General features: G+C 46.0%; 1 protein-coding gene across 6 annotated transcripts; it reads left to right on the plus strand.

Annotated features, from left to right (window-relative positions):
* The first annotated feature begins 8,045 nt into the window (after nucleotides 1-8,045).
* LOC140604565 (cell adhesion molecule CEACAM4-like) lies at nucleotides 8,046-25,114 on the plus strand. Of its 6 annotated transcripts, XR_012007394.1 has the most exons (9): nucleotides 8,052-8,306; nucleotides 9,138-9,497; nucleotides 12,162-12,416; nucleotides 16,857-16,977; nucleotides 17,934-17,986; nucleotides 18,310-18,341; nucleotides 18,767-18,808; nucleotides 19,063-19,254; nucleotides 19,350-25,114. XR_012007394.1 is itself a non-coding variant. In XM_072775805.1 (8 exons), the coding sequence occupies exons 1-8, from the start codon at nucleotides 8,243-8,245 to the stop codon at nucleotides 19,126-19,128; spliced, it is 993 nt and encodes a 330-aa protein (XP_072631906.1). In that variant the 5' UTR covers nucleotides 8,052-8,242; the 3' UTR covers nucleotides 19,129-25,114. The 6 variants fall into 6 exon arrangements, 3 of the variants coding, with proteins under 3 accessions (XP_072631917.1, XP_072631920.1, XP_072631906.1); XM_072775805.1 differs by having other exon boundaries at nucleotides 19,063-25,114; XR_012007395.1 differs by lacking the exons at nucleotides 18,767-18,808; nucleotides 19,063-19,254; nucleotides 19,350-25,114 and adding an exon at nucleotides 15,590-15,684 and having other exon boundaries at nucleotides 8,049-8,306.
* Nucleotides 25,115-26,181: the final 1,067 nt, after the last annotated feature.

A 26,181-nucleotide genomic window follows, 5' to 3' on the forward strand; every position in this document is an offset into this window, starting at 1 on the left:
CACACTCAACTAGAATAGAATCATAGACAAAGATACTGTGGCTTCAGTGTCTACTCATGATAAGCAAGACAAAGATCCCCATTTGCCAACAACTAGAAAGAGTGCCTATTCTTCGGATTATTGCCCAAAGATATACTTGCTGGTATCTTGCCATTTGGCTTTGGAAAGACTTTAAACCTAAGAGAATGGTAGAGTAAATTCCATTCCTGGGAATATTTGCTCTTTTTTGGCCCATGGAATAACATGACCTTCCTGTTAATGTGTGAATAATGGAAAATCAAGTCTGCATTAAATGAAAAAAGATATTCACAGCCTTCACCTTCCTAAGCTCTGGCTTTTGAAGTTTCTTACACCTTTGAATTGGTACACATTTGAAATCGCAAATATACTTGAGAATAATATACATAGAGTGGAATGGACACGTTGTGATAGTCTGACTCTACTGGCATGTGGAAGATTCTCAATGACATTGAGGTTTTCCTGCTGTGGAAGAACATATTGGGAGCTATTGACACTGAAAAGAAATTTTGTTGCAACTAGTTGTCTACAGCTCAGGAAAAGAATTCAAAGTCTTCTTTGGAGAAAAAGGTGAAATGAAAGAAACAAATAATTTGGAGTAGGGACACCTGGGTGGCTCAGTGGTTGAGTGTCTGCCTTCAGCTCAGGGTGTAATCCCAGAATCCTGAGATCAAGTCCCACATCAGGCTCCTTGCATGACGCCTGCTTCTCCCTCTGCCTATGTCTCTGCCTCTCTCATGAAAAAATAAATAAAACCATTATATATATATATATATATATATATATATATATATATATATATATATGAAGCAATAAAAAATGTGGACTAAATGTAACCAAGTAGGGGAAAGACCAGTGGACTGGAAACTATGAAACATTAATAAAGAAGAAATGGAAACACAGGCAAATATATAAAATGATATCTTGTATTCATAGGTTGGATGACTTAATAGTGCTAAAATATCCATACTAATCAACATGATCTACAGATGCAATGCAATCCCCATCAATATGCCAACAGCATATTTCAGAGAAAGAGAAAAAAGCAATCCTCAAATTTTATGCAACCATCAAATACGCCAAATAGCCAAAGCCAACTTGAAAAAGAACAAAGCTGGAGGCATCACCTTCCTGATTTCAAACTACATTACAAAACTGCACTTATCAAAGCAGGATGGCACCAGCAGGATAAAAGGGTTCACTTGCTCCAAGCATGTGCCCCCTTGCTTGCAAACCCATGTCCCATGATCTGTAGTATAACTAACCTAATTTCTTTGGGATTTGCAGACCACTGGCCTTGAGGAGCAAAGGACCACCTTTTCCCAGGAGATAAGTCCTGCTTATATTGGAAAATAGCCTCTCTGGATGTCAACAAGCTTGTTCAGGGCCATGTCTACATAGACTAGCTGCCTGCCCACCTGCTTCCCCTGCACGTAGGCCCCTTTTCTTTCTCATGCCTTTCACTTGAAACCAGCTTCCATCCCCAATCCCCCTGGACAGGGAACTAGGTTTTGAAACATTAGTTCACCATCTTCCCAGCATGCCAACTTCTTGAATATAGCAACCTTTCCTCACCTACCATTGCTTGTTTCTCAAGTGTGGATTGGCAAGGTGTGATGAACACACCTGAGTTCAGTACCAGTTCTCTGTTAGGTAACAGAATTGACAAAGGGAAAGAACAATGGAACAGAACAGAGAGCCCTGAACTAAATTCATGCATATAAGGTCAATGGATCTGTGACAAGGTTGTCAAGAACACACAGTGAGAAAGGATAGTCTCTTCAACAAATGATGTTGGGGAAACTGAATAGCCACAGGCAAAAGAATGAAACAGCACACTCACTTTACACATACACAAATCAACTCAAAATGGATCAATCACTTAAATATAAGACCCCAAACAATAAAACCCCTAAAAGAAAACAGGGGTAAACTTGATGACATGGGTCTTGACAATGGTTTATTGAAAATGACACAAAAAGCATAGGCAACAGAAATGAAAATCAACAAAGAGGACTATATCCCACTATAAAAGCTCTGCATAGCAATGGAAATCATAAACAAAATGAAAAGACAAACTACCAAATGGGGGATAATATTTTCAGATCATGTACCAGGTAAGTGGTTAATATTTAACATATATAATGAACTCCTACAACAGCATACTAAAAAGGAAAGAAACTATCTGATTTTAAATAAACCAGTATGTCTCCAAAGGTAAGGGAAACAAAAGCAAAAATTAATTATTGGGACTTCATCAAGATAGAAAGCTTCTACACAGCAAAAGAAACAGTCAACAAAACTCAAAGGAAACCTCAGGAATGAAAAAGATATTTGTAAATTTCTTATGGATAAAGGGCTAGTATCCAAATCCATACAGAAGTTATTAAACTCAACACCCCCCAAAAAAACAAAGAATCCTGTCAAGAAATGGAAAGAACATGGATTCTTGTCTCACATTTAGATCTTTCATCCATTTTGAGTTTATCTTTGTGTCTGGTGTTAGACAATGGTCTAGTTTCATTTTTCTGCACGTGGCTGTCCAGTTTTCCCAGCACCATTTACTGAAGAGACTGTCCTTTTTCCAGTGGATAGTCCTTCCTGCTTTGTCGAATATTAGTTGACCATAGAGTTGAGGGCCCATTTCTAGGTTCTCTATTCTTTTCCATTGATCTATGCGTCTGTTTTTGTGCCAGTACCACACTGTCTTGATGATCACAGCTTTGTAGTACAACCTGAAATCTGGCATTGTGGTGCCCCCAACTCTGGTTTTCTTTTTTAATATTCCCCTGGCTATTCAGGGTCTTATCTGATTCCACACAAATCTTAAGATGATTTGTTCCAACTCTCTGAAGAAAGTCCATGGTATTTTGATACGGATCAAAATAATAATAATAAATGTGTAAATTTCCGTGGGTAGCATTGACATTTTCACAATATTAATTCTCCAAATCCATGAGCATGGAATATTTTTGCATCTCTTTGTGTCTTCCTCAATTTCTTTCAGAAGTGTTCTGTAGTTTTTAAGGTATAGATCCTTTACCTCTTTGGTTGGGTTTATTCCTAGGTATTTTATGCTTTTGGGTGCAATTGTAAATGGGATTGACTCTTTAATTTCTCTTTCTTCAGTCTCATTGTTAGTGTATAGGAATGCCACTGATTTCTGGGCATTGATTTTGTACAATGGATACAAACAGGATTTTGTACAACAGGATACAAAATCCTGCCACACTGCCGAATTGCTGTATGAGTTCTAGCAATCTTGGCGTGGAGTCTTTTGGGTTTTCTATGTACAATATCATGTCATCTGCAAAGAGGGAGAGTTTGAGTTCTTCTTTGTCAATTTTAATGCCTTTAATTTCTTTTTGTTGCCTGATTGCTGAGGCTAGGACTTCTAGTACTATGTTGAATAGCAGTGGTGAGAGTGGACATCCTTGTGTTCCTGATCTTAGGGGAAAGGCTACATAATGAGAGAAGATATTTGCAAGTGACATATCAGATAAAGCGCTAGTATCCAAGATCTATAAAGAATTTATTAAACTCAACAGCAAAGAAACAAACAATCCAATCATGAAATGGGCAAAAGACATGAGAAATCTCACAGAGGAAGACATAGACATGGCCAACAAACACATGAGAAAATGCTCCGCATCACTTGCCATCAGGGAAATACAAATCAAAACCACAATGAGATACCACTTTACACCAGTGAGAATGGGGAAAATTAACAAGGCAGGAAACAACAAATGTTGGAGAGGATGTGGAGAAAGGGGAACTCTCTTGCACTGTTGGTGGGAATGTGAACTGGTATAGCCACTCTGGAAAACTGTGTGGAGGTTCCTCAGAGTTAAAAATAGAACGGCCCTAGGACCCAGCAATTGCGCTGCTGGGGATTGACCCCAAAGACACAGATGCAGTGAAACGCATCTGGAACACCGCACCCCATTGTTTATAGCAGCAATGTCCACATGAGCTAAATGTGGAAGGAGCCTCGTTGTCCATCGAAAGATGATGGATAAAGAAGATGTGGTTTATGTATACAATGGAGTATTACTCAGCCATTAGAAACGATGAATACCCACCATTTGCTTCAACGTGATTGGAACTGGAGGGTATTATGTTGAGTGAAATAAGTCAATCAGAGAAGGACAAATTGTTTCACTCATTTGGGGAATATAAAAAGTAGTGAAAGGAAAAAAAAAGTAGTGAAAGGGAATAAAGGGGAAAGGAAAGAAAATAAGTGGGAAATATCAGTGAGGATGACAGAACATGAGAGACTCCTAACTCTGGGAAATGAACAAGGGGTAGTGGAAGGGGAGGTGGGTGGGGGGTTGGGGTGACTGGATGATGGGCACTGAGGGGGGCACTTGGCAGGATGAGCACTGGGTGTTATGTTATATGTTGGCAAATTGAACTCCAGTAAAAAAAAAATAAAAATAGAATAAAATATTTTTAAATGGATCTTTCAAATCATAATTTAAAAAATTATTTAAAATACTTTTGTAATAAATATAAAAGAGTAATACCAAAAAAAAAGTTATCACCTTACACCATCAGAATGGCTAAAATTAACAAGACAGGAAACAATAAATGTTGGTGAAGATGCAGAGAAAGGGGAAGCCTCTTCCACTGTTGGCGGAAATGCAGGCTGATATAGCCACTCTGGAAAACAGTATGGAGGTTCCTCAAGATATTAAACATAGAACTACAATACGATCCATCAATACCACTTCTAGATAATTCTTCAAAAGAAGTGAAAGCAAGATCTGGAGGAGATATTAGCACACCTGTGCTCATTACAGCACTATTTCCAATAGCCCACATATGGAAACCCAAATGTCCATTGTAGACAAATGGTTGAGGGAGACATAGTATATATGTATAATGGAACACTATTAAGAGGCTAGATGTCATATGAACTGCTAATAAAATAAAAGTAAGATAAAAGAAAATGATAAATGTTTTCACAGTTGAAACTAAAGCAAACAGCACACTGAGATGCCATTTCTCATACATCAGACTGGAAAATAATTTAAAAGACTGTCCATAATTAGTGTTGTTGAGGATGGGGGCCACCAGCACTCTCATATATTGCTAGTGAGAAAGTAAAATTACAATATTTTGGGAAACAATGTAGCACATTCTTCAACAAATTAAACCTGTGCCTCCTCAGCGATCCCCTCACTGCCCTCCTGGGTTCAACTCTCCCCAAGAGATATGAGAGCACACGCCCATTTCAAAGACTCCTGCACTAAAGTTCCTGACAGGTCTACTTGTAATAGCCCAGGGGTGGAAACAACAGAAATGTCCATAAATAAGTGAGTGAATTTAAAAAAATCTTTCTGAATCCTTCCAGGTGTAATACAACTAAGAGATGAAAAAGAAAAAACTGTGGATTCATGCAATAAATGTTCCAATGGGTTAATTTTTAAAAACTATGCTGAGTAAAGAACTCACCCTAACCCCAAATTGTATTATTCAATTTTTCAAAGTTCTAAAAAATGTAAACCAATGTAGAACAACAAGCAAATGTAAGGTTTCATGTGATCATGGAGAAGGAGGGTTAGAGGAGCCAAATGAAGGGAATAAAGAGGACATCAGGAGATTTTTTGTGGGGAGGGACATATTCATTATCTTCATATAGGAAAGAATTCTCTGGTGCATGCACATGGAAAAACTTAATATATTGTATACATTACATATGTTGAGTTTCTTTTTTATTTCTTTATTGGGGAGAGATAGCAGGAGTAAGGAGGAGGGGTAAAGGGAGAAGCAGAATCCCAACTGAGCAGGAGACCCACTTGGGGCATCAGGATCATCACCTGAGCCAAGGACAGACACTGAATTCCCAGGCGCCCTTGTGAGTTTCCTATATTTCCACCATATCTCAATAATGTTGTTAAAATTATGTATACATACATGAAATATTATTTAGAGTACAAATTTCTAACAGCCAACTGCAGGGCAGGTCTCTGTCTTCCCTCCTTGTCCAGCAGAGGGCGGCAGAGCTGCTCTGTAGCCAAGAGCCCTGCTCAGGGCGCCAGAGCCCAGCAGGCTCTGACCCACTTGAGTCTCACCGAGGCACAATCCTGCCGGCTCCCAGGCTACTCATCCTGAGGACCCTGCTCTGTGCAGACCCCTGAAGATTTCTCAGCAGCCCATGGAGGCCTGGGGAACCAGGGGACATTCCTGTGCAGGTGGGACAGGAGAACCCAGGATTTGCCTTTGTTTCCAAGGGGCTGAGGGTCTCCTCCCCTTTCCAGAGGCAGCCCTGGGATCCCTCAGCTGAGTCTGGGTGGAGCCGCTCCAGCTCCTGGTTCCTGTGGGGACGCCTGGAGCAGAGGACAGACAGGGACACAGATGACTTGAAGGCAGTGCCCCCACCCCTGGGCTGTGATGGGGAGAGAGGACATTTGGTGTCCAGACTCCCAGGCACGTGAGTTTCCTCCAAAGTCTGAAGAGACCACTACTAGGTCATTCCTTGAAATCTGGAGGACAGGGAGCTCCTCTGAGGGAACACATCCTTGAGTGTACAATTCTCCTGGCACAGGCTCAGGAATCTTCTGGACAGTGCCTGTCCTTTCCCCAGGCTCACCCTGCCCTGGGATGGACTCAGGCAGTGTAGGACCCACAGGGACCAGGACCCAGGCTGACCAGTCCTCTGACCAGTCCTCACCTCTGCCCAGAGCTCAGGGCCACTCACATCCTTTGGAGCTTGGTCAGCACACTGGGTGCAGCTCCCGGCACTGCCTCCAGGAGGCGACCTAGGGCACGCAGACAACACCCAGGAAACCAAACCCTGAAGCTGGCCTTGGCTAAGAAAGTGGAGGAGCTGATTTCCATCCCTTGCTCAAACAGAACTTCTGGTCCGACCCACCTGGACTTTCTTTCCTGCCTGCTCCATTTGGGGCCTGAGGAGCACCCAGTCTTTTAGGGGTCCCTATGTAACTCCCCATTGCCTGACGGGAACCACCCACAGGAGGGTTCCCCAGGCAGAGGACACAGGCTGCCCAGGCCTCCCAGGCACACATGGACAGTCTCTGGGCCACAGTTCAGCCAACAGACTCTGAGAGGGAGGGTCTCCTCAAATCCTTCCTTGAGGACCAGGAAGCCCCAGTCACCGACCTCCCACCACTGCTTCTCTTCCCAGGACATCCAGAAACCCCCTTGACACCTGGCAATTGAGCTCCTGAAATGCCTGGTCTAGGGTCTTCTGTACCTGGAAGCAGAGGCCAGGCTGCTGACACCCAGGGCTGGACACTATCCCTCACCAGTCATCATCACCCTGCCTGCCCCTGTCTCACCCCCAGAGTCCTCTCTGTGACCTTGCTGCCAGGAGGAAATCCATCCTCCCCAGAGCAGGTGAGATCACTGAGGAGACCCTGCCCAGCTGGGCTTCTCTGTTACCAAGGGAAACGATCCCCTGGACCTGGGGACCCTGGGCTGTGTGTGTGGTGCCCACAGACTCAAGGCCAGGACACAGCACAGGCCACTGAGGGAAGGGACAAGGGTCACCCTCTCAGGGAGCCGGGTCCCCCTCAGCCCGGCTCTTCAAAGCCTGCCCCCCGGGCCAGGAGGATCCGCGTCCCCTGGGAGCTGGTTAGATGCAGGCTCCGGGGTCCACACCACACCTGCCGAGTCAGATCTGCTTTTCCGCAGGATCTGCGGACCCTCCCTCCGTGGGCGCAGAGCAGAGGCGGCCCCGGCGCCACGTCCCGGGGTCTCAGCCTGGCTGCGCATCTGCTAAAGCAGCCTGTCCAGGGGTCACCTGGGCCTCCGCAGTCTTGATGACGTTCCCCAGGTGATCCCCAGGCCCGGTGGGGGTGACGTCCCGGGACAGGCTCTGGAGGCGGCCGCGGGCTCCCGCTCTGCAGGGGGAAGCCCCAGGGCCAGGAGGGAGGGCTGTGGGGGCGCGGACCCTGCACCTCGCCCCCAGCTGCGGGGCGCGCCCCGGACCCGACGCCCCGGGCTCGTGCTCGGGCCAAGCAGGCCGTGTGCGCAGCTGCGGGGACCCCCACGGGGACAGAGGAAGGGAACCCCGGGACCTGCCGTCGGGGGGGGGCCGGCGAGCCCCCGCCCGGCCCGCGTGACCCGGCCCCGCCCCCAGAGGCGGCCCCGCGCGGAGGGGGAAGGACGCGGCGCTGTGGGGCGGACCGCGGGGCCCGAGCGTCTGCGCGGCGGCAGCTGCTCTCACCCCGGCCGGACGGAGCGGGCAGCGGGCACCATGGAGCCCCCCTCGGCCTCTCCCCGAGCAGGGCGCGGCCCCTGGCAGGAGCTCCTGCTGGCCGGTGAGGGGGCCGATCCCCTGGGAGGGGCGGGAGGACGGGGGAGCGGCGGCCTGGGGCCTGGGGCCTGGGGGGGCGGACGGGGCTCCGCGGGGGACGGGGCGGCGGGCGGGGCGGGGGAGCCGGCTCAGCGACGGGGCGGCCTCGGGATCTGCAAGTGGGGAGTGAGGGGCTGGGTCCCAAGGGCCTCCTCACCGGGGACTCAGTTTTGCAACCTGACGGGAACCACACCCAGGGACCCTAAACCCTGGCCTTGCCACCACCCTGGGGTCCTGACCGATAAGCGCCAGACTCGGAGGGCCCTGGGGACGCTCAGCCCTGGTATTTGCAGCCGGGCCACCCCGGGGGACAGCACAGAGCAGACCAGTCCCTGCTCCCTGAGCTCACTTCTCTGGGAGGAAGACAGACCCGCAGAGACATCTAGAATGTCATGTCAGGTAAGGACAAGCCCCCTGAAGGGAACAGAGCAGGGAAAGGTCAGGACATGAAGACAGAGGGTCCTCAGAGGAGTAGGTTAAGGCAGGCCTCTCCCAAGGACCACTTGAGTATGAGCAGGTATCTGAGGGCAGTGATGGTGTCATGTGAGGAAGAGCATTTGAAACAGAGGAAATAAGCTCTTGGGTGTATAAGTAAAGTGGTCATTCCAGTGACCATGACCAGCAGAATACACACACACACACACACACACACACACAGAGACACCCAGATTCGCATGCACTCTTACACACACACTCCGAGGCTGGGGGGTTAGGACCCACTCTGTCAACAGGGCTCCAGCTTTCCTTCCCAACACATAGGTCCAAACACTGATCCGTCCCCTCTCTTCCCTCCTAGTCTCACTCTTAACCTGCTGGAACCCGCCCACCACTGCCCAAGTCACTGTGGAGTCGGTGCCTCCCAATGCTGCTGAAGGGAAGGACGTTCTTCTGCGAGTCCTCAATCTGCCTGGGGATCTTTTAGCCTATCACTGGTTCAGAGGGAAAAGTGTAGAGACCAATAATCGTATTGTGTCATATGTGGTAAACACACAAGTGATTACCCCCGGGCATGCACACAGCGGCAGAGAGACAGCATACCCCAATGGATCCTTGCTGTTTCAGAACATCACCCTGAAGGACACGGGGTACTACACCCTACAAATCATTACAAATGATGTTCAAGTTGAACAAGTACGTGGACAGCTCCGAGTATTCCGTGAGTAATTCCTCTCTCACCTCTGGTGTCTACTTCACACACACAGGATTCACAGGCCTGCACTGGGCCTCCATCCCTCTCTGCATTATGTCCCTTTAGTGGTTTGAACATTTAGTGGGGGACCCACACACAGTGGAGACAAACTTCCTGAGATGGGAATTCCTTTCCTGGAATCCAGACTCTGATCATCACAAAGAACTTCCTAGACTCATTCCTGCCAGGCCTGAGGAGTCCCTGGAATCCTCCCCAGACCTCAGTCCAGAAAGCCCCTGCCCAAACCACTGTCTGGGGGCCCCTGATTCTGGTGACCCTGGGGAGTCTGTGCCAGGTTGGGATAAGTGCTCCTGGGCCAAGCTGACTGGAAGCAAGGATTTCCCGGCAGCCTGAGCTGGTCACCAGTCAGTGCTCAGGCTCAAGAGCCACATTGGGCGAGGGGCAGAGCCTGGTCCTTTACCTGAGGCTCAGCATGGACAGCATCGACATAACAGGTCCCCAGTCCATTAGCCAGCTGCTGTGGGGAACTTGGGGGACTCCAGAGGAAGGGCAGCACCACCAGGGAGGAACAGAGCAGAGACGCTCCTGGCAGCTCCTCCTCCACCCAGAATCAGGCCCAGGGAGCCCTCTCCTGTGGGGTGAGCAGGAACAAAGGCCATTTGATTGACCAGCTGCTATGGACGATATTTGGGTCAGGTATTTAAGGATGTTTAATGGTTAATTCACAGGCCTGGCATGTAGACATCATCTACCATTATTCCTACTGCATTCCGGGAAACCAAGGCACAGGGACATACAGTCACTGAATCAGGGTCACAGACTGATGAGCAGCACATTTGTTATCCAAGTTCTGCCTGCAGATCCAGCCCCATCCTCTCCTCCCTCAGTGGGACGAATGCTGGTCTGGACAGTGAGAGCAAAAGGAGGCTCACTCTGGGTTTACTCTACACCAGAATGACCTGCCTCAGCAATCAGAGGGAGAATGCTCCTGCCTCCCCTCAGGGGGCTCATCCTCACCTCCCTGGGCTGGACTTGAAATCAGATTGTTTCCTGATGTGTTGCTGTGGCTCCCACTGGGGTGTAAGGGATGGGACTTGCCTTCCCCTCCCAACTTTGCACCTGAAACCAGCACAGGGTTCATGGGTAACAAACTCAGTTGCTTTTGTTTAGGAGGATGAAGTGGATGGTGCAGGTATCTCTGCTGCTGGAGGGCGGGGAACCTGCATGGACAGACCTCCTAGGATCCTGCACCCAGGACGCCTCTCTAAAGAGATGATGGATCATTCATAGATCACCACCCCTGCTTCCTACTCATCCTCTGACTCTTTGCTCGGTGTTTGGACTCGGCTCTGCCATGTAAGGGGTCACACTGCATCATGTCACTCGTTATCAAACAGCTGGGCAGAGCTGTACCCCCATGCCCTGGGGCTTGAGTGCCTAACTGACCTCTGGGCTTATTCCTGGTTTCTCCGGGAGTCAGTTCTCCCCAGAACCCTATCTCCAGGGTGGGCCTTCAGGTCTATGATGAACCAAGGGAAGTCCAGTGCTATCTGTGACTCTGTCCCAGATCTTTCCTGACCAAATGCTGCTGTCTAATCCACACAAGAGAGCCTGTGCTTTCAACATAGAGCAGGGGCTTTACTATTTCTGAGCGCTCACATCTTCATCGGTTGGTCTTGACATACACAGTTTGCATATTCTTTTAAAGACTCAGGTTGGCTGAGAGGTGAGAGATGCCAACTCTGACTCACAATACCTGTGGAAAGGGGCACCTGGTGGCTCAGTTGGTTAACACCTGTCTTTGGATCAGCCAATGATGCCAAAATGCTGGGGTAAACCCTAAGTGGGTCTCCTTGCTCAATGGGAAGTCTTTTTCTCCCTCTACCTCTCTAGTCCTCCCCCTGCTCTCTCTTTCTCAAATAAATAAGTAAAAATATTAAAAAAAAAAGAGATGCCGATAGAGGAATCACAGGTACCACACAGGGCAATGTTCTCTCTCCTGTCTGCACAGCAGAGTTACAAAAACCCCATATCACAAGCAACAATTCAAACCCTGTGGAGAATGTGGATTCTGTAGTATTAACATTTGAACCTCAGACTCAGAGCACAAGCTGCCTGTAGCAGTAAGAGCCACCTGGATAGTCCCAGGCTGGAGCTGTCCCTGGACAACAGGACTCTCACTGTACATGGTGTCACGAGGAATGACACAGGACCCTATGAGTGTGAAACTCGGAACCCAGTGAGTGCCGATCGTAGTGACCCATTCACCCTGAATGTTCTCTGTGAGTAACTTCTGTTCCTACCTGGCCCAACTGCCAGCCCAAGTCCACACAGCTAGAGGCCAGGCCACATTCACCCTTCTAGAGTCCACATCCATGACCTTCAGCTGACACCCAGTCTGGCCATGGCTTCCTGTCCCCAGCAAACTTGGGCAGGCCCAGCCTAACCAAGACTAGGAGGGGGTTGGCTGCTCCTCCCTGGGAGGGTCAACAGCCTGGGAGGGGAAACAGCTTCATGTCTCAGACTGAGGCTTAGTAAACACAGGGGGCTTCTGGTTGGGACGTTTGAAAACAAGGTTGCATCCAGCTCAGAGCTGTGGCCCTTATGCAGACTGGGAACTTCCCCTTCCCTCTTACTACAACACATGTGGCTTTATTCTGTTTGCTCCAGATGGCCCGGACACACCCACCATTTCCCCCTCAGACTCCTATTACCATCTAGGGGGAAACCTCAGTGTCTCCTGCCATGCAGCCTCTAACCCACCTGCACAGTATTCTTGGCTTATCAATGAGAGACCCCAGCCATCCACACAGGAGCTCTTTATACCCAACATCACTGTGAATGATGGTGGATCCTATACCTGCCTCGTCTCTATCTCTGGCACCTGCCTCAATAAGACCACAGTCAAGACTATCACAGTCTCTGGTAAGTGCATCCCTGGAACATCTGCATTGAGTTACTGTGGTCAAGATCTGCCTGCCTTTCAGAAAAGAGCCTAGAAGTTCTTTCCCATCTTCTTATCATGAGCAAATCCCAATTCTGTCCTGGAGCTCTCCCATTACCTGTCTGCAATGCTTTCTTCCCTTATTTTCAGATTTCTCATAGCACCTTGGATCCAGCCTGGAATATGGGGAGAGCGGTGTCTCAGCTCCAGAAAGCCCCATGCATAAATGAGGGCTTTGCAAATGGGGAAGAAAGAAGGATCCTCAGGGTCAAGGTGCTTTTTGTTGTTGAATTGCAGAAGTGCTTTATATATTCCGGATATTAATCTCATACCAGATATGATTTGCTAGTATTTCCTTCCAATCCTTGCATTGCCCTCTCTTTTTTTTAAAGTTAACTTTAGTTGACACACAATGTGACATTAGTTTCAGGTGTACAACACAGTGATTGAACAACTCTATAGGTTCTGCTATACTCCACACAGAGTAACTCCCATCCATCACTATGCAGCCCCATTAAAATATTTTGACTGTATTTCCTATGTTGTACATTTCCTCCCTATATCCTGTATATTCCATAACTAGGCTACCACTCTGCTAATTGTATTTGGATGCACAGAAGTTTTCCATGTTGATCCAATCCAATTCATTTGTTTTTTTCTTTTGTTGTCTTTGCTTTGGGTATCATATCTAAGAAATCATTAGGAAATCCAGTCCCAATAACTTTTTACTTTATGTTATCTCCTAAGACGTTTATAGTTTTGACTCTTATATTTAGATGTTTGATCATTTTAAGTGAATGTCTGCACATGGTATAAGGTCATGTCCAACTTCATTAATTGGCATGAATATCCAGTGTTCCCAACACCATTTGTTAACAGATTTTTTTTCTCCATTGAATAGTCGTGACAACCTTATTGAAAATCACTGGACCACATATGTCAGGGTGTGTTTCAAGGGTGTCTGTTCTATTCCATTGGTCTCTATGTCTCCCTTAATACCATACCAATATAGGGACGCCTGGGTGGCTCAGTGGTTGAACATCTGCCTTTGGCCCAGAGCATGATCCCAGAGTTCTGGGATTGAGTCCAGCATTGGGCTGCCCACAAGGGAGCCTGCTTCTCCCTCTGCCTATGTCTTTGCCTCTCTGTGTCTCTCATGAATAAATAAATAAAATCTTTAAAAATACCAATATAATGTTATTGGTACTGTAACTCTGCAGTCAGGAAGTAGGAGTCCTCCAACTTTGTTCTTTTTCAAAATAATTTTGGTATTTGAGGTCCTTGAGATTCCATGTGAATTTTTGGATTTCCTATTTCTGCAAAATATTTTCTTAACAATTTGATAGGGAGGCATCTGGCTGGCTCACATGGTAGAGTATGAGACTCTTTTATCTAGGGATTGTAGGTTTGACCCTCATGTTGGGTGGAGAGATTACTCAAAATGAAATCTTAGGGATCCCTGGGTGGCGCAGCGGTTTAGCGCCTGCCTTTGGCCCAGGGCGCGATCCTGGAGATCCGGGATCGAATCCCACATCGGGCTCCCGGTGCATGGAGCCTGCTTCTCCCTCTGCCTGTGTCTCTGCCTCTCTCTCTCTCACTGTGTGCCTATCATAAATAAATAAAAAGTAAAAAAAAAGAAATCTTAAAAAAAAAGATTTTTATAGGAATGACATTGACTCTATGGATCTCTTTAGTTAACATTGCCATCTTAACAATATGAACTTATCATCCATGAACATGGGATATCTTTCCATTTATTGGTGTCCTCTGTAATATTTTTCAGCAATGATTTATAGAATTCCATAGACAGTCTATTGACTCATAAATTAAGTTAATTCCTGAGTATTTTTCTTCTTTCCTAAGTATTTTATTTTATTTTTTAAATTTTTAAAAATTTATTTATTCATGAAACACACACACAGAGAGAAAGAGAGAGGGGCAGAGACACAGGCAGAGGGAGAAGCAGGCTCCATGCAGGGAGTCCGATGTGGGACTTGATCACAGGACTCCAGGATCATGTCATGGGCCAAAGGCAGGCACTAAACTGCTGAGCCACCCAGTAATCCCCTATTTTTCACTGTTCTTACAAATAGAATGTTTTTCCTAATTTCTTTCTTGAGTACATCACTGTTAGTGTTAACCATACAGTTATTTTTGTATGTTTATTTTGTATTTTGCAATTATTTATTAGTTCAACAGTTTTTGTGTGTCATCTCTAGGGTTTTTTTTTATCTCTAGGGTTTTGTACATATAATTTCATGTCATCTGCAAACAGACATAATTTAACTTATTCTTTTCCGATTTGACTGCATTTTGGGTTTTTTCCTCCTAGTCCTAGGCCTGGACTCCGGTACTGTATTGAATACTGGTGGTGTCAATGGCATGTTTATCTTCTATCTGATCTTAGAAGAAATGCTTTCAGTGTTTCATCATGGAGTATGAGGCTAGCTAAGGGCATTTCATATAAGGCCTTAATTATGTTGCAGTAGTTTCCTTCTATTCCTAAGGGTGCAAGTATTCTGTATACAGAAACCACTTCTCTACAGAAGGTTTTCACCATGAGAATCAATCCGCAGATCTGGAAGTGAAAGTCTTCTTCAGAATGAGAAATCCTGTAGATTGAAAACCCTTTGATTCCCAAGGTTATGCTGAATGGGCAGGCTGCTCTCACTCCCTAGTAAATTATAACAGTGTGAATGCCTTCCCTATTTTACACAAACCTGCCTTGGACACAGAGAGGGAAGGGCTGTGAGTCTTCCTTCCCCCAAATACACGGGAAGGTATATAAGGAAAGAGGCCTGATCTTTTAAAGTCACAAAAGTTCAAAAATAAGTTTTCCATGGGAAAAAATTCTACCTGTCAAGGTGGTTTTTGGCCATGTGGGGGAAGAGGTCCTGGTGCTGATATTACAGAGATGTCCAAGAAGAGCAGACACATGACTGAGGGCCACAACAGAATGTGAGGATCAGTGGGGGAGGTACAGCCCTCCCGCAGATCATCACCTGAACAAAGACATCCTTCTGCAGACAGCAGGGCCATATTCTGGGGCACCTTTACAGAGCTTGCTGGGGCCCTCAGAGTGGCTGTGATCTCAGAGAAAGGAGCATGGCTTCAGGCCCATTATCATTTCATCACCTCCTGTATTTCTCCACAGAGCCAGTGGCCCAGCCCTCTCTTCAGTTCAGCAACACCACAGTCACAGAAGATAAGGACTCTGTGGTCCTGACTTGCTTCACAAATAATGCTGAGGTCTCTACCCAGTGATTCTTGAATGGCCAGAATCTAAAGTTCATGGAGAGAAGGAAGCTCTCCCAGGGCAACAGCATCCTGAACGTATGCCCTGTCAGCAAGGAGAATGTTGGGAATTGCCAGTGTGAGGTCTCCAAGGTGGTCAGTTCCAGCAAAAGTGACCCCATCTAGCTGTATGTGATCTGTGAGCAACACTTGTCCACTCCCGCTTCCACACTGTGTATTTTGCTGGTAGGGGGTGTAAAATGGATGCAGCCTCAGAGAAGATGGGAGCCTCCTCCAGAGCCTCTAGGGAAATGTCCTTAAGATCCCCAGAATTAAACTACTCTTGTTAGCATCTTGGTTCTGATAAATACCAGCTGTGGACCTCAGGAAAAATGCTCAATCTCCTGAACCTCTGTTTTCTCTTCTATAAAATGAGAAACAACAGCTGGATTGGGGCTTCTGTAAGGTTTTTTTTTTTATTTTTTTTTTATTTTTTTTGTAAGGTTTGTTAATATGAGTTTATGAGATGAAATCCTGAGAAAGCATCATATACAGATTTAGGAGTCAATGAAATTTAGCAGGTATTTTTCCTTTATTAAGTTTTTTTTTTTTTACTAGCTGTAATATCATGTGGACTTGAGATTAAGTGTTATGTTATCAATTCCAGCTTTGTGACCTTCATTGATTTAGCTAAACCCTTTATACAATGCATATGCTCATTTTGCACTGTGGGGATGATACCCAGGCCCTCACAGGAGGCTCAGATGAGATAATATTTATCTCAAGTCTTTCATAGAGCTGACCTCAAAATCAGTCAGCTAATGGTATTCTCTTTAATCAGTGTTGAGTGGACAGGTAAGGGCCACTCTCTAAGACCATCAATGATGATGAAAAGGAAGACCCAGGGGAAGAGGCATAATGTGAGAGGAAATTGAATTGGATGCCAATACTGGCTCTGGAGGTGGTGGGAGAACTTGAAGATTAGAGCATGTCCAGTGTTTCACTGTGAGGAACAGAAATGATGCAGTGGCCAAGGGAGTCGGGTCACTGTGGTAACAACACATACGGCACTCAGACCTTGGTGGCCTTGCCTTCCTCCCTAACCAGGCCCTTCCCCCGAGGCCCCTCCTGGTTTCCCCAGATTTGACCTGAGACTTGTCCCCCTCATTTTTTTCTTCTTATTTCAGATAAAAGAAGCACCACAGGTCTCCCTGTGGGGTCTATCATTGGCATTGCACTCGGGGTCCTGATTGGAGTAGCACTCATGGCTACCCTGGCGTATTTCCTGCTCTGCACAAGGACTGGAAGGTATGATGGCATTTTCCACAAGCTGATCTTGTCCCACACCTGACACTTGGGCAGGAAGGAGATGCCCCCTGACCTAGGATTCTCACTGACTCTTCCAGGCTACCTAAATGCCCCAGGATTTTCCCTCTCATTCTGTCTTCCTCCTTCCTGACCAGCTGCTAACCTGGGTGCTTCCTTCATAGCCTCCTCAGTTATAAATTAGGGACAGTTGGTGAACAGCCCCTCATAGTTGTCCTGATTCACTTGGCAACAGTACAGAAGTACGTCCAGGACTACATACTCTGTAAACAGCACCTCCCATGGTTTAGTCCACATACCCTATGAGGGGGATTTGCAGCCTCAGGATCAGAGGGAGGTCTTGGCAAAGGTCACACAGCAGAGAGTGGAAGAGCTTAAGAAGCCAGATGGAGTCATCCTCACAAATGGCAGATGTGAGAACCATTGTCTCTGTAGTGTGAGACCAGAGAACCTAAGCTCATCCAGGGAGAGGTTCCTGGATGCCCTTTATGCCTCTTCCAGGCCAATGGAAATGGCATACAGGCCATTGTCCCATTACAGCATCTCCTTACCTGATGGGGTTATGGTATGACCATGCATGAACAGGGATCCAGCATCCCCAGGCCTCCCCACATGTCCTGCAATTGCAGCTGCAGCCTTGACCTTTCCACTCAGTCAAACCATAAAGTTTGATTCCTTTCCTAAGTCCTCTATCCCATTTCAAGACACTTTCTTTTAGATACCATCAGCCTGTGGGGCTTCCTCTCTGGGCCTAGGACAGACATGTTCTAAAGGCCTTTCCTTATCCCTTCTCCTGGGCCCTTGCTCTCCTAAAAAGCAGTGGTGGAGGGAGGAGTTTTCTAACTCTTACCTGAATGAAGATCCTCTTTGCCCCCTGCTCTGGCACCAATGATGTGACCTCAATCTACACCCACATCAGTAAGGATGATCTCTCCTAGGGCCAGTGCCTGGCATGATCTCAGACAGCTCTGGCACCCAGCATCTACCCCTTGTGAGTATCTCTTCATTATGGGTGGGACTGGGAGCCCTGAATTCTTCCACAGTGTCCACTCTTGCCAGTCACCCCCACCCCCGGAGCCTCTCACCCTTTCTCTGGGCTTCAGCACTGGAGACCTCCACTGGGTATATTCTCTGGAAATATAGATCATAGATCAGCACCTGGCACTCACTGGACCCTAAAATGGCCCATGGGTCTCTCTCTGGGAGTGCACATTCTTCCTTGGTTCTCTGAGAGCTAAAGACATGTCCCTGACTGGGGTGGTGGGCCCAAGCTTCCTCACAACGCTGGGTGCTAACTCCTTTCTCTGCTCATAGGCCATGCCCCAGTCAGCAGCTCCACATCCCCGGTAAGCCTGCCTCCTCCCCCACTCTTTCCATTGGGGTCTAGGCTTTGCAGGCACAAGGCAGGGTCACCAACTAATTCAGCAGCACAAAACAGGCCCTGCTAGCCCCAGACTAGCCAGGACAAGACAAGCCTCATTCGGGCTGGGAATGGACACAATCAGGGGCAGGACCACACCCCACGATATCCTGAGTATTCCCTGCTTCCCTTAGCTGGACAAAAGTGAACCCTGTAGTCCATCCAGGGACAGAGTGGGCATTGGGAGCAGCATCCAGGGGTCCTGGATGGGGCAGAGAGTGCAGTGGGGAGTGGTGTGGGACGGGATTTGGAAAAGGCTTAGAGAAGGCTGCTCAAGAGGCAGAACTGGTCACTCTTGTAGAGAAATGACCCTCCCTTTCTATATACCAACACCCATTATTTCCTGTTTAGGCCTCCTTGCCCAGCCCCACAAAAGAGGTTCCTATATACCAGGTAAGTGTGGGCAATGAATGTTCTGGTCCCTGAAACTCAAAGGGACAGAAGATCTGCCACCAGCTTGCCCCTGGCTGTGTTCTCAGGTTTAGGAAACAGCAGAACAAAGAGGAACAGGGGGTAGTAGGAGGGAGAAAAGGTCTGGGACAGAAACCTGCTACACAGCCGAATCCCAGAGAGCAGCCCTGGTAGGCCTAGAGCCTAAATGTTCTCAGAAGTTTACAGGGGATCAGAGGCCTCTTCCTGTTTTACAGGAATTACAACACCCTGACACAAGCATTTACTGCCAGATTAACCACAAAGCAGAAGTAGCTTCTTAGTCTCACCTTGGAACCCTCCTTCCCGGGGCTCTCCTGTAACCCCAGGCCATTGGTGGGGTCAGGAGCCAAGGCCTGAGCACAGAATCAATGCTAAACGTTGAGGATATTCAGGGTCATGGATCAAGGGTAAGTTCATCACCCTTCTTCACTACAAACTGCTGGTGAGCAGCCTGGACTTGGTCATCTGATTGTGGAGTCACTTCCTGCCATGATGTCCACAGGACTCTAACTGCCCTGAGCGATGGAGACAGAGGCCAGTCCACACTCCCTGCAGCCCTCTCCACCTCCTCATCAGTAATGCTCCATGTTAAGAATGGAAGAAAGGGGATACAGCTAGATCAAGGCTCCCAAGCCCTAGGAAGGCCTGAGAGTCCTCTGAACCACGGACAGTGTCTCAGCCCTGCTCCTCCCAGGACTTGAGCAGGGAGGAGCAATGAGGGACTGCTGGAGATGCCGCCCATTTCTGTTCTGCAGAAGAGAGTGCAGTGAGGCAGAAGTAGCATTCTCATGGGACAACCCGATTCTGCTTTCATCTGTCAATCCTCAAACCTTTGCATATGTGTGGATGTTACTTGCTGGCACATCCATTCCAGCTCCCTGCAGTGCTGATTGCAGCACCCAGAGGGTGTCCTCAGGGAGACTTTCTGCTCCAGCTTCTTGAGGAACCTCCTGGCCCCTGAGATTCAGGCCTCTCCCTTGTCTATAGTAAGGCAAGAATGTTTCATGATGAACTTCTGACTCTTGGTGCCTTATCTTGGAAACACACCCATTACCCATCACCCAGCCCCCCTGAGCACAGTATCCTGTTTCCTGAGCCCCAGCTGAGCCTTCCAGGCAGCAGGGCTGAGCAGAACCCTGGGATCTTCCCCCAGCTCCTGGCTGAGCCCTGTGCCTGGTGTCAGAGTCCTTTGCCCTCTGCCTGCCCTTCCCAGCAGAGCAAACATTCCACCCAAGGGCAGGTGGAGCCTGAAGATCTCCCAGGGTAGAAGCCAACATCTGAGGGTTCCTGCATCTGCCTGTGACCCTGCAGAGGGAGAGAAAAGACTAGGCCCCTCACAGCCTCCCCCATCTCCTCCTTCGCATCCACATCCCACCCACAGAACCAACTCTGGTGCTACAGACCCAGCCCTGCCCTTCTATGGGGCTCAGGTCCATTTTGTCCACTCACAGTGCCTGACATAAGGGTCACCTGGGTGCTCTTCTCTTTATGATTTCTTTCTTTCTGCTTTTAGTTGGGTTCTCTTTGCTCTTATTTCCTAGTTCTTGTGGTAGGAACTTAGATTATTGATTTGAGTCATTTCTTTTCATGAAATGTAAGCATTTCAGGGCAAATTCCCCTCTCAGCACAGCATAAGTTGCATTCCACAAATGGTGGAGGTTCTTTTTTTTTGTATTTAATTTAATTCTGTGTATTTTAAAATGTCTTTTGAATCTTGCTTTGACCCATATTTTATTTACAAATATGTAGTTTACTTTCCATAGTTTTTGGAAATTTTTCTGTCGTCTATTATTGATTTCTAGTTTGATTACTATTTTCAGAGAACATTCTCTGAATTCAATTATTTTAATATTGGTTACGTAAGGGCACCTGCGTGGCTCAGTTAAGGGGCTTCATTTGTCTTGGGTCATGATTTCAGGCTCCTGTATTCGAACACCCTCTTTAGATCGAGCCCCCCACCCCCAGGATCCAGCTCCACATTGGTCCCCTGGTCAGTGGACGCCTGCTTCTCTCTCTCCCTCTGCTTCTCCCCCTGCGTGCTCTCTCTCCTCTCTCTCACACATAGATAAATGAAATCTTAAAAAATAAATTTTGTTAGCGGCGCCTGGCTGCCTTGGTTGGTGGAGCATGTGACTCTTGATATCTGAATTGTAAGTTCGAGCCCCCAGTGGGGGTATAGTATACTTCAAAACAAAGTAAATTTGGTTAGCTTTAGATAGGACACAAAACATAAGCAACAGAAGAGGATGGATTGGTCATCTTTTCCTTTATCCATCTTTTAATAGCAGATCAGCTGGCAACAAATTTTCATAATCTTCCCTCATTAGAAAATTTCCTTCTTTCTCTTATTCCTGAGGATCATTTTGCCAGACACAGGATTTGTCCTCCACTTGAAAACCAGACCACTTCATTGTGGCCTCCAAGCCATCAGATACAAAATCTGTCGCTTGAATTAGTGTTCCTTAATATGCAATGAGTTGTTTCACTGGCTCTTTTTAAGATATTTTTTCTCTATTCTTTAGTTTTCAGAAATTTGCCATGTGTCTTAGTGATGCTTATCATGTTGGGGTTCACTCAGCTTGTTGGACCATTATTTCTTCAGACACTTTTTCAATCCATACTTTTTTCCTTCTCCTGGTATCCAGTGGTGCCAATGTAAGATCCTTTCCTTTTTTAAGATTTCTTTATTAGAGAGAGAGAGAGAGAGAGAGAAAGATTGCTCCTGAGAAAGGGGAGGGGCAAAGGTAGAGGGAGGGAGAGAATCCTCAACCAGACTCCTCACTGAGCAGGGAGCCCAGTGCAAGGCTTGACCTAAAGACCCTGACATCATGACATGAGCCCACATCAAGAGACCACAGGTCAAGGAGTATCAGCAGGCTCTAGAAACTGGAAAAGGCAAGAAAATAGATCCACCTCTAGAATCTTCAGAAAGGAATGTGGCCCTGCCAATATCTTTATTTTAGCCCAATAAAACCCATATTGGACTTCTGACCTCCCAAAATGTAAGATAAGAAATGTCTGTTGCTTTTGAGCTGTTGTGTTGGTGGTTATTTGTTACAGCAGTAATAGGAAGCTAGTGTAGACATCATAGTAGATTATATTATTGTATTAATATCAGATTGTTGGAGCTTAAGTATCTTACTGTGGATATAGGAGAAAATCCTGTTTCTGATGAGATTTGGGCTGAGGTAGTTAGGATGAAGTTTTAGAATACCTATAACATTCATGTAATTCATCAAAAAATCATATACATGTAAACTGAAGAAGGTTTGTATGGATGCCCATGCATATTTACATCTATGCAAATGTGGCATTGGTAAATAAGCATGAAAGGTATATGGAGTTTCCTCTAATAGTCTTGCAACCTTTTTTAAGTTTGCTTTTTGCAATTGGGGGTGGGGCCTTATGTTTTAGAAGCACACGCAAAATGTTTCCAAACAATCTCTATGATTTCTAATATTTAATCCAGTGGGTAGAGGAGTAGAACGGAGATAGATAAAGCATGATTCCCCTCCAATATTTCATTTATTTATTCATGAGAGACACACAGAGAGAGGCAGAGACATAGGCAGGAAGGGAGAAGCAGGCTCCCTACAGGGAACCTGATGTGGGACTCAATCCAAGAATCCTGGGATCATGACCTAAGCCAAAGGCAGATGCTCAACCACTGAGCCAACCAGGTACCTCGATACAGCAAAATTCATCAGGAGTTGATACTTTGGAGCTGGGGATGGGTACATGGTGGTTCACCATACCACTCTCTGTATTATAATGAGCTAGAGTCCATTTGTATATGTTTGTATACAAATTCTCTTTGCATATCTTTGAGATTTTTTTATATGAAAAGATTTTAAGGAAAGAGAAATTTCCAGTTCAGAAGTTTTATCAGTGAGTTCCACAGAACTTTCAAGACATACAGTCTCAAAATCAGACAAATTCATCAATAGAACAGAGAGGGAATATCCCCCAACTCATTCTGAGGTTACTATAACCTTTAAACTGAAATAGGACCGACAACAAAGGTACAAAAAGAGGAAAGTATCAGGCCAGTCATCCTTATGAACAGAGAGGCAAAAATGCTAAAGAAAGTATTCTCAAACCAAGTCCAGTAGTACATAGAATAAGACAGTAGACCAGGACTAAGTGCAATTTATCCCGGGAAAGCAAAGGTGACTGAGCATGAAAAGTGTATAATTGGGGGGCACCTGGGTGGTTTAGTTGGTTAAGCAGCCGGCTATTGATTTAGGCTCAGGTTATGAAGTCAGGGCACTGGGATTGATCCCCATGTCTGGCTCTGTTCTCGGCCAGGAGTCCACTTAAGGATTTCTCTCCCTATCCTTCTGCCCCTCCCGCTTCTCTCAAATAAATAATTAAATATTAAAAAGTTATTTATAGATGGAAGAGGCAGGAACTTATAGAGTGCTAGCTATATTTTGTTTCCTAAAATAGCTGCTAGATTCATGGGCGTGTTCAATTTTTGAAAATTCAGTAAGCAAAACACTTCACTCTGTAACAGTCCTCTATTCCTCCAAATTTTTTATGGCATAGACTCTTGGAAAAGACCAGCCCAGACATTTTGTCTTATAGAATGTCCACATTCTGACTTTGTTTCCTTATGGTGTCATTTTACTTGCTTCTCTATAACCTGTACTTCCTATAAATTGGAAAATGAATCTCAAAGCTTAAGTAGATTCAAGATATCTTGGACAATGCTTGCTAGGTTTTATATTGTATCATATAAAGAGGCATAGTTGGGAGGCCTGGGTGGCTCAGCGGTTGAGCATCTGCCTTCGGCTCAGGGTGTGATCCCACAGTCCCGGGATCAGGTCCCACATTGGGCTCCCTGCATGAAGCCTGCTTCTCCCTCTGCCTATGTCTCTGCCTGCCTCTGTGTGTGTGTGTGTGTCTCATGAATAAATAAATAAATGGAATCTTTGAAAAAAAAATAAAGAGGCATAGTTGTCTAACTTATGCCAGTGACATAAAAATTGATCAGTTGGCATTTTTAAAAAGTTTTTATTAAATTCCAGTTATTTGTAGACCTGGGTGGCTCAGTCAGTTGAGCATCCAACTGTTGGTTTCAGTTGGGTCATGTTCGGGGTGTCGTGGAATCACAGAGCTCACTGTTCAGTGTGGAGTCTGCTGGAGATCCTCTCCCTCTGCCCATTCTCTCTCTCTCACTCTCTATCAAATGAAAATAAATATTTAGAATTTAATTAAATTCCATTTAGTTAACATACAGTGTAATATTAGTGCAGGTGTACAATACAGTGATTCAAAACTTCCATACAACACCTGGTGCTCCTCACAAAAAAAGTGCCCTCCTTAATCCTCATCTCTTATTTCACTCATCCCCCAACCCACCTCCCTTCTGACAACCATCAGTTTGTTCTCTATAGTAAAGAGCCTGTTTCTTGATTTGTCTCTCTCTCTTTCCCCTATTCTAATTTGTTTCGTTTCTTAAATTCCTCAGGAATGAAATCATATGGTATTTCTCTTTCTCTGAGCACCTTATCTCACATAGCATAATACACTCGAGCTCCATCCACATTGTTGCAATTGACAAGATTTCATTCCTTTTTGTGACTGAGTCATATTCCATTGTGTCTATATACCACATCATCTCTATCCATTCATCAACTGCTGGGCGTTTGTGCTGTTTCCACAGTTTGGCTACTGTAAATAATGCTGCTATAAACATCAGAGTGTATGTATCCCTTTGTATTAGTATTTTTGTATCCCTTGGGTAATAACTAGTAGTGCAATTGCTGGATCACAGGGTAGTTCCGTTTTTAATATTTTGAGGAACCCTTATACTGTTTTCCAGAGTGACTGCCTACTTTACATTCCCACCAATAGTGCAAGAGTGTAATCTTTTCTGATCAGTGGACATTTTTTTGTGCAAAGACACAGATATGCAGAAATGACAAGTATGAAAAATATATGGCATGTTGCTCCTCAACATAATAAAAGCTGTATATGACAATCTCACAGCAAACATCATACACAATGATGAAAGGTAGAAAGCTTCCCTACTAGAATAAGAAACAAGACAAGGGTGCTCATTCTCACCACGTGTGCTTGCATAGTACTGAGAGTCCTAGTTGGAGCAATTAGCAAGAAAAAAGAAAGAAAAGGCATTCTTGCCAGGAAAGAATTGTCCTTGTTTGTAGATGATATGATCTCATTTATAAAAAATGCTAAAAGTTCCATCAATGACTGACAGAACTAATAAACAAATATGGAAGCTGCAGGATGCAAAATCAATATATAGATATCAGTGTATTTCTATAAAGAATCATTTATGTATGTATTTATAGATTTAATTTATTTTTAAAATTTATTTGACATAGAGAGAACAAGCAGCGGGAGTGGTAGAGGGAGAGGGAGAAGCACTCTCCCTGCCCAACAGGGAGCCTGACTTGGGGCTCAATTGCGAGATTCTGGAATCATGACCCAAGATGAAGTCAGATGCTCAACCCACTGAGTGACCTAAGTTCCCCTGGAAATCAGTGCATTTCTATACATTACAAGGAACATACAGCAAACTACCTGGAAATTGAATTAATCATCCCATTTACAACACCATCAGAAACAATGACATACTTTGTTCTGGAGGGGCCATGAGGGGTGGAGCCAGGCACCTGGAGGCAGGCACCTGTCCTGTTTGTAGTGGCAGAGGCAGGTGAGCACTGCTCTGTGGGGACCAGAGATGCTGCCTGGGAGGCAACCCCCAAGTCCCCACAGATTTTGGGTCAAGGAATAAGCAGAGTACACTCAACTAGAAGAGAAGCAAAGACAAAGACACCATGGCTTCAGCGTCTACTCATGGAAAGCAAGACAAAGGCCCCATTTGCCACCACAAGAAAGCAGAGCCTGTTGTTTAGATCATTGCCCAAAGATACACTTGCTGGTATCTTGGCATTTGACTTTGGAAAGGCTGCAAACCTAGGAGAATGCCAGAGTAAGTTCCATTTCTTGGAAGATTAGCTCTTTTTTGGCCCATGTAATAACATGACCAGCCTGCTTATGTGTGAAGAATGGAAAATCCAGCATGCATTAAATGATAATGGTCATTCACAGCCTTCACCTTCCTAAGCTCTGTATCTATGGCTTTTGAAGTTTCTTATGCCTCTGAGTTGGTACACCTTTCAAACTGCAGTGTATTGAAAATAATATATGGGGATCCCTGGGTAGCTCAGCAGTTTAGCGCCTGCCTTTGGCCCAGGGCGCGATCCTGGAGTCCAGGGATCGAGTCCCACGTCGGGCTCCCGGCATGGAGCCTGCTTCTCCCTCCTCCTGTGTCTCTGCCTCTCTCTCTCTCTCTCTGTCTA

This window comes from Canis lupus, chromosome 1, assembly GCF_048164855.1.
Source record: "Canis lupus baileyi chromosome 1, mCanLup2.hap1, whole genome shotgun sequence".
Classification (NCBI taxonomy): domain Eukaryota; kingdom Metazoa; phylum Chordata; class Mammalia; order Carnivora; family Canidae; genus Canis; species Canis lupus.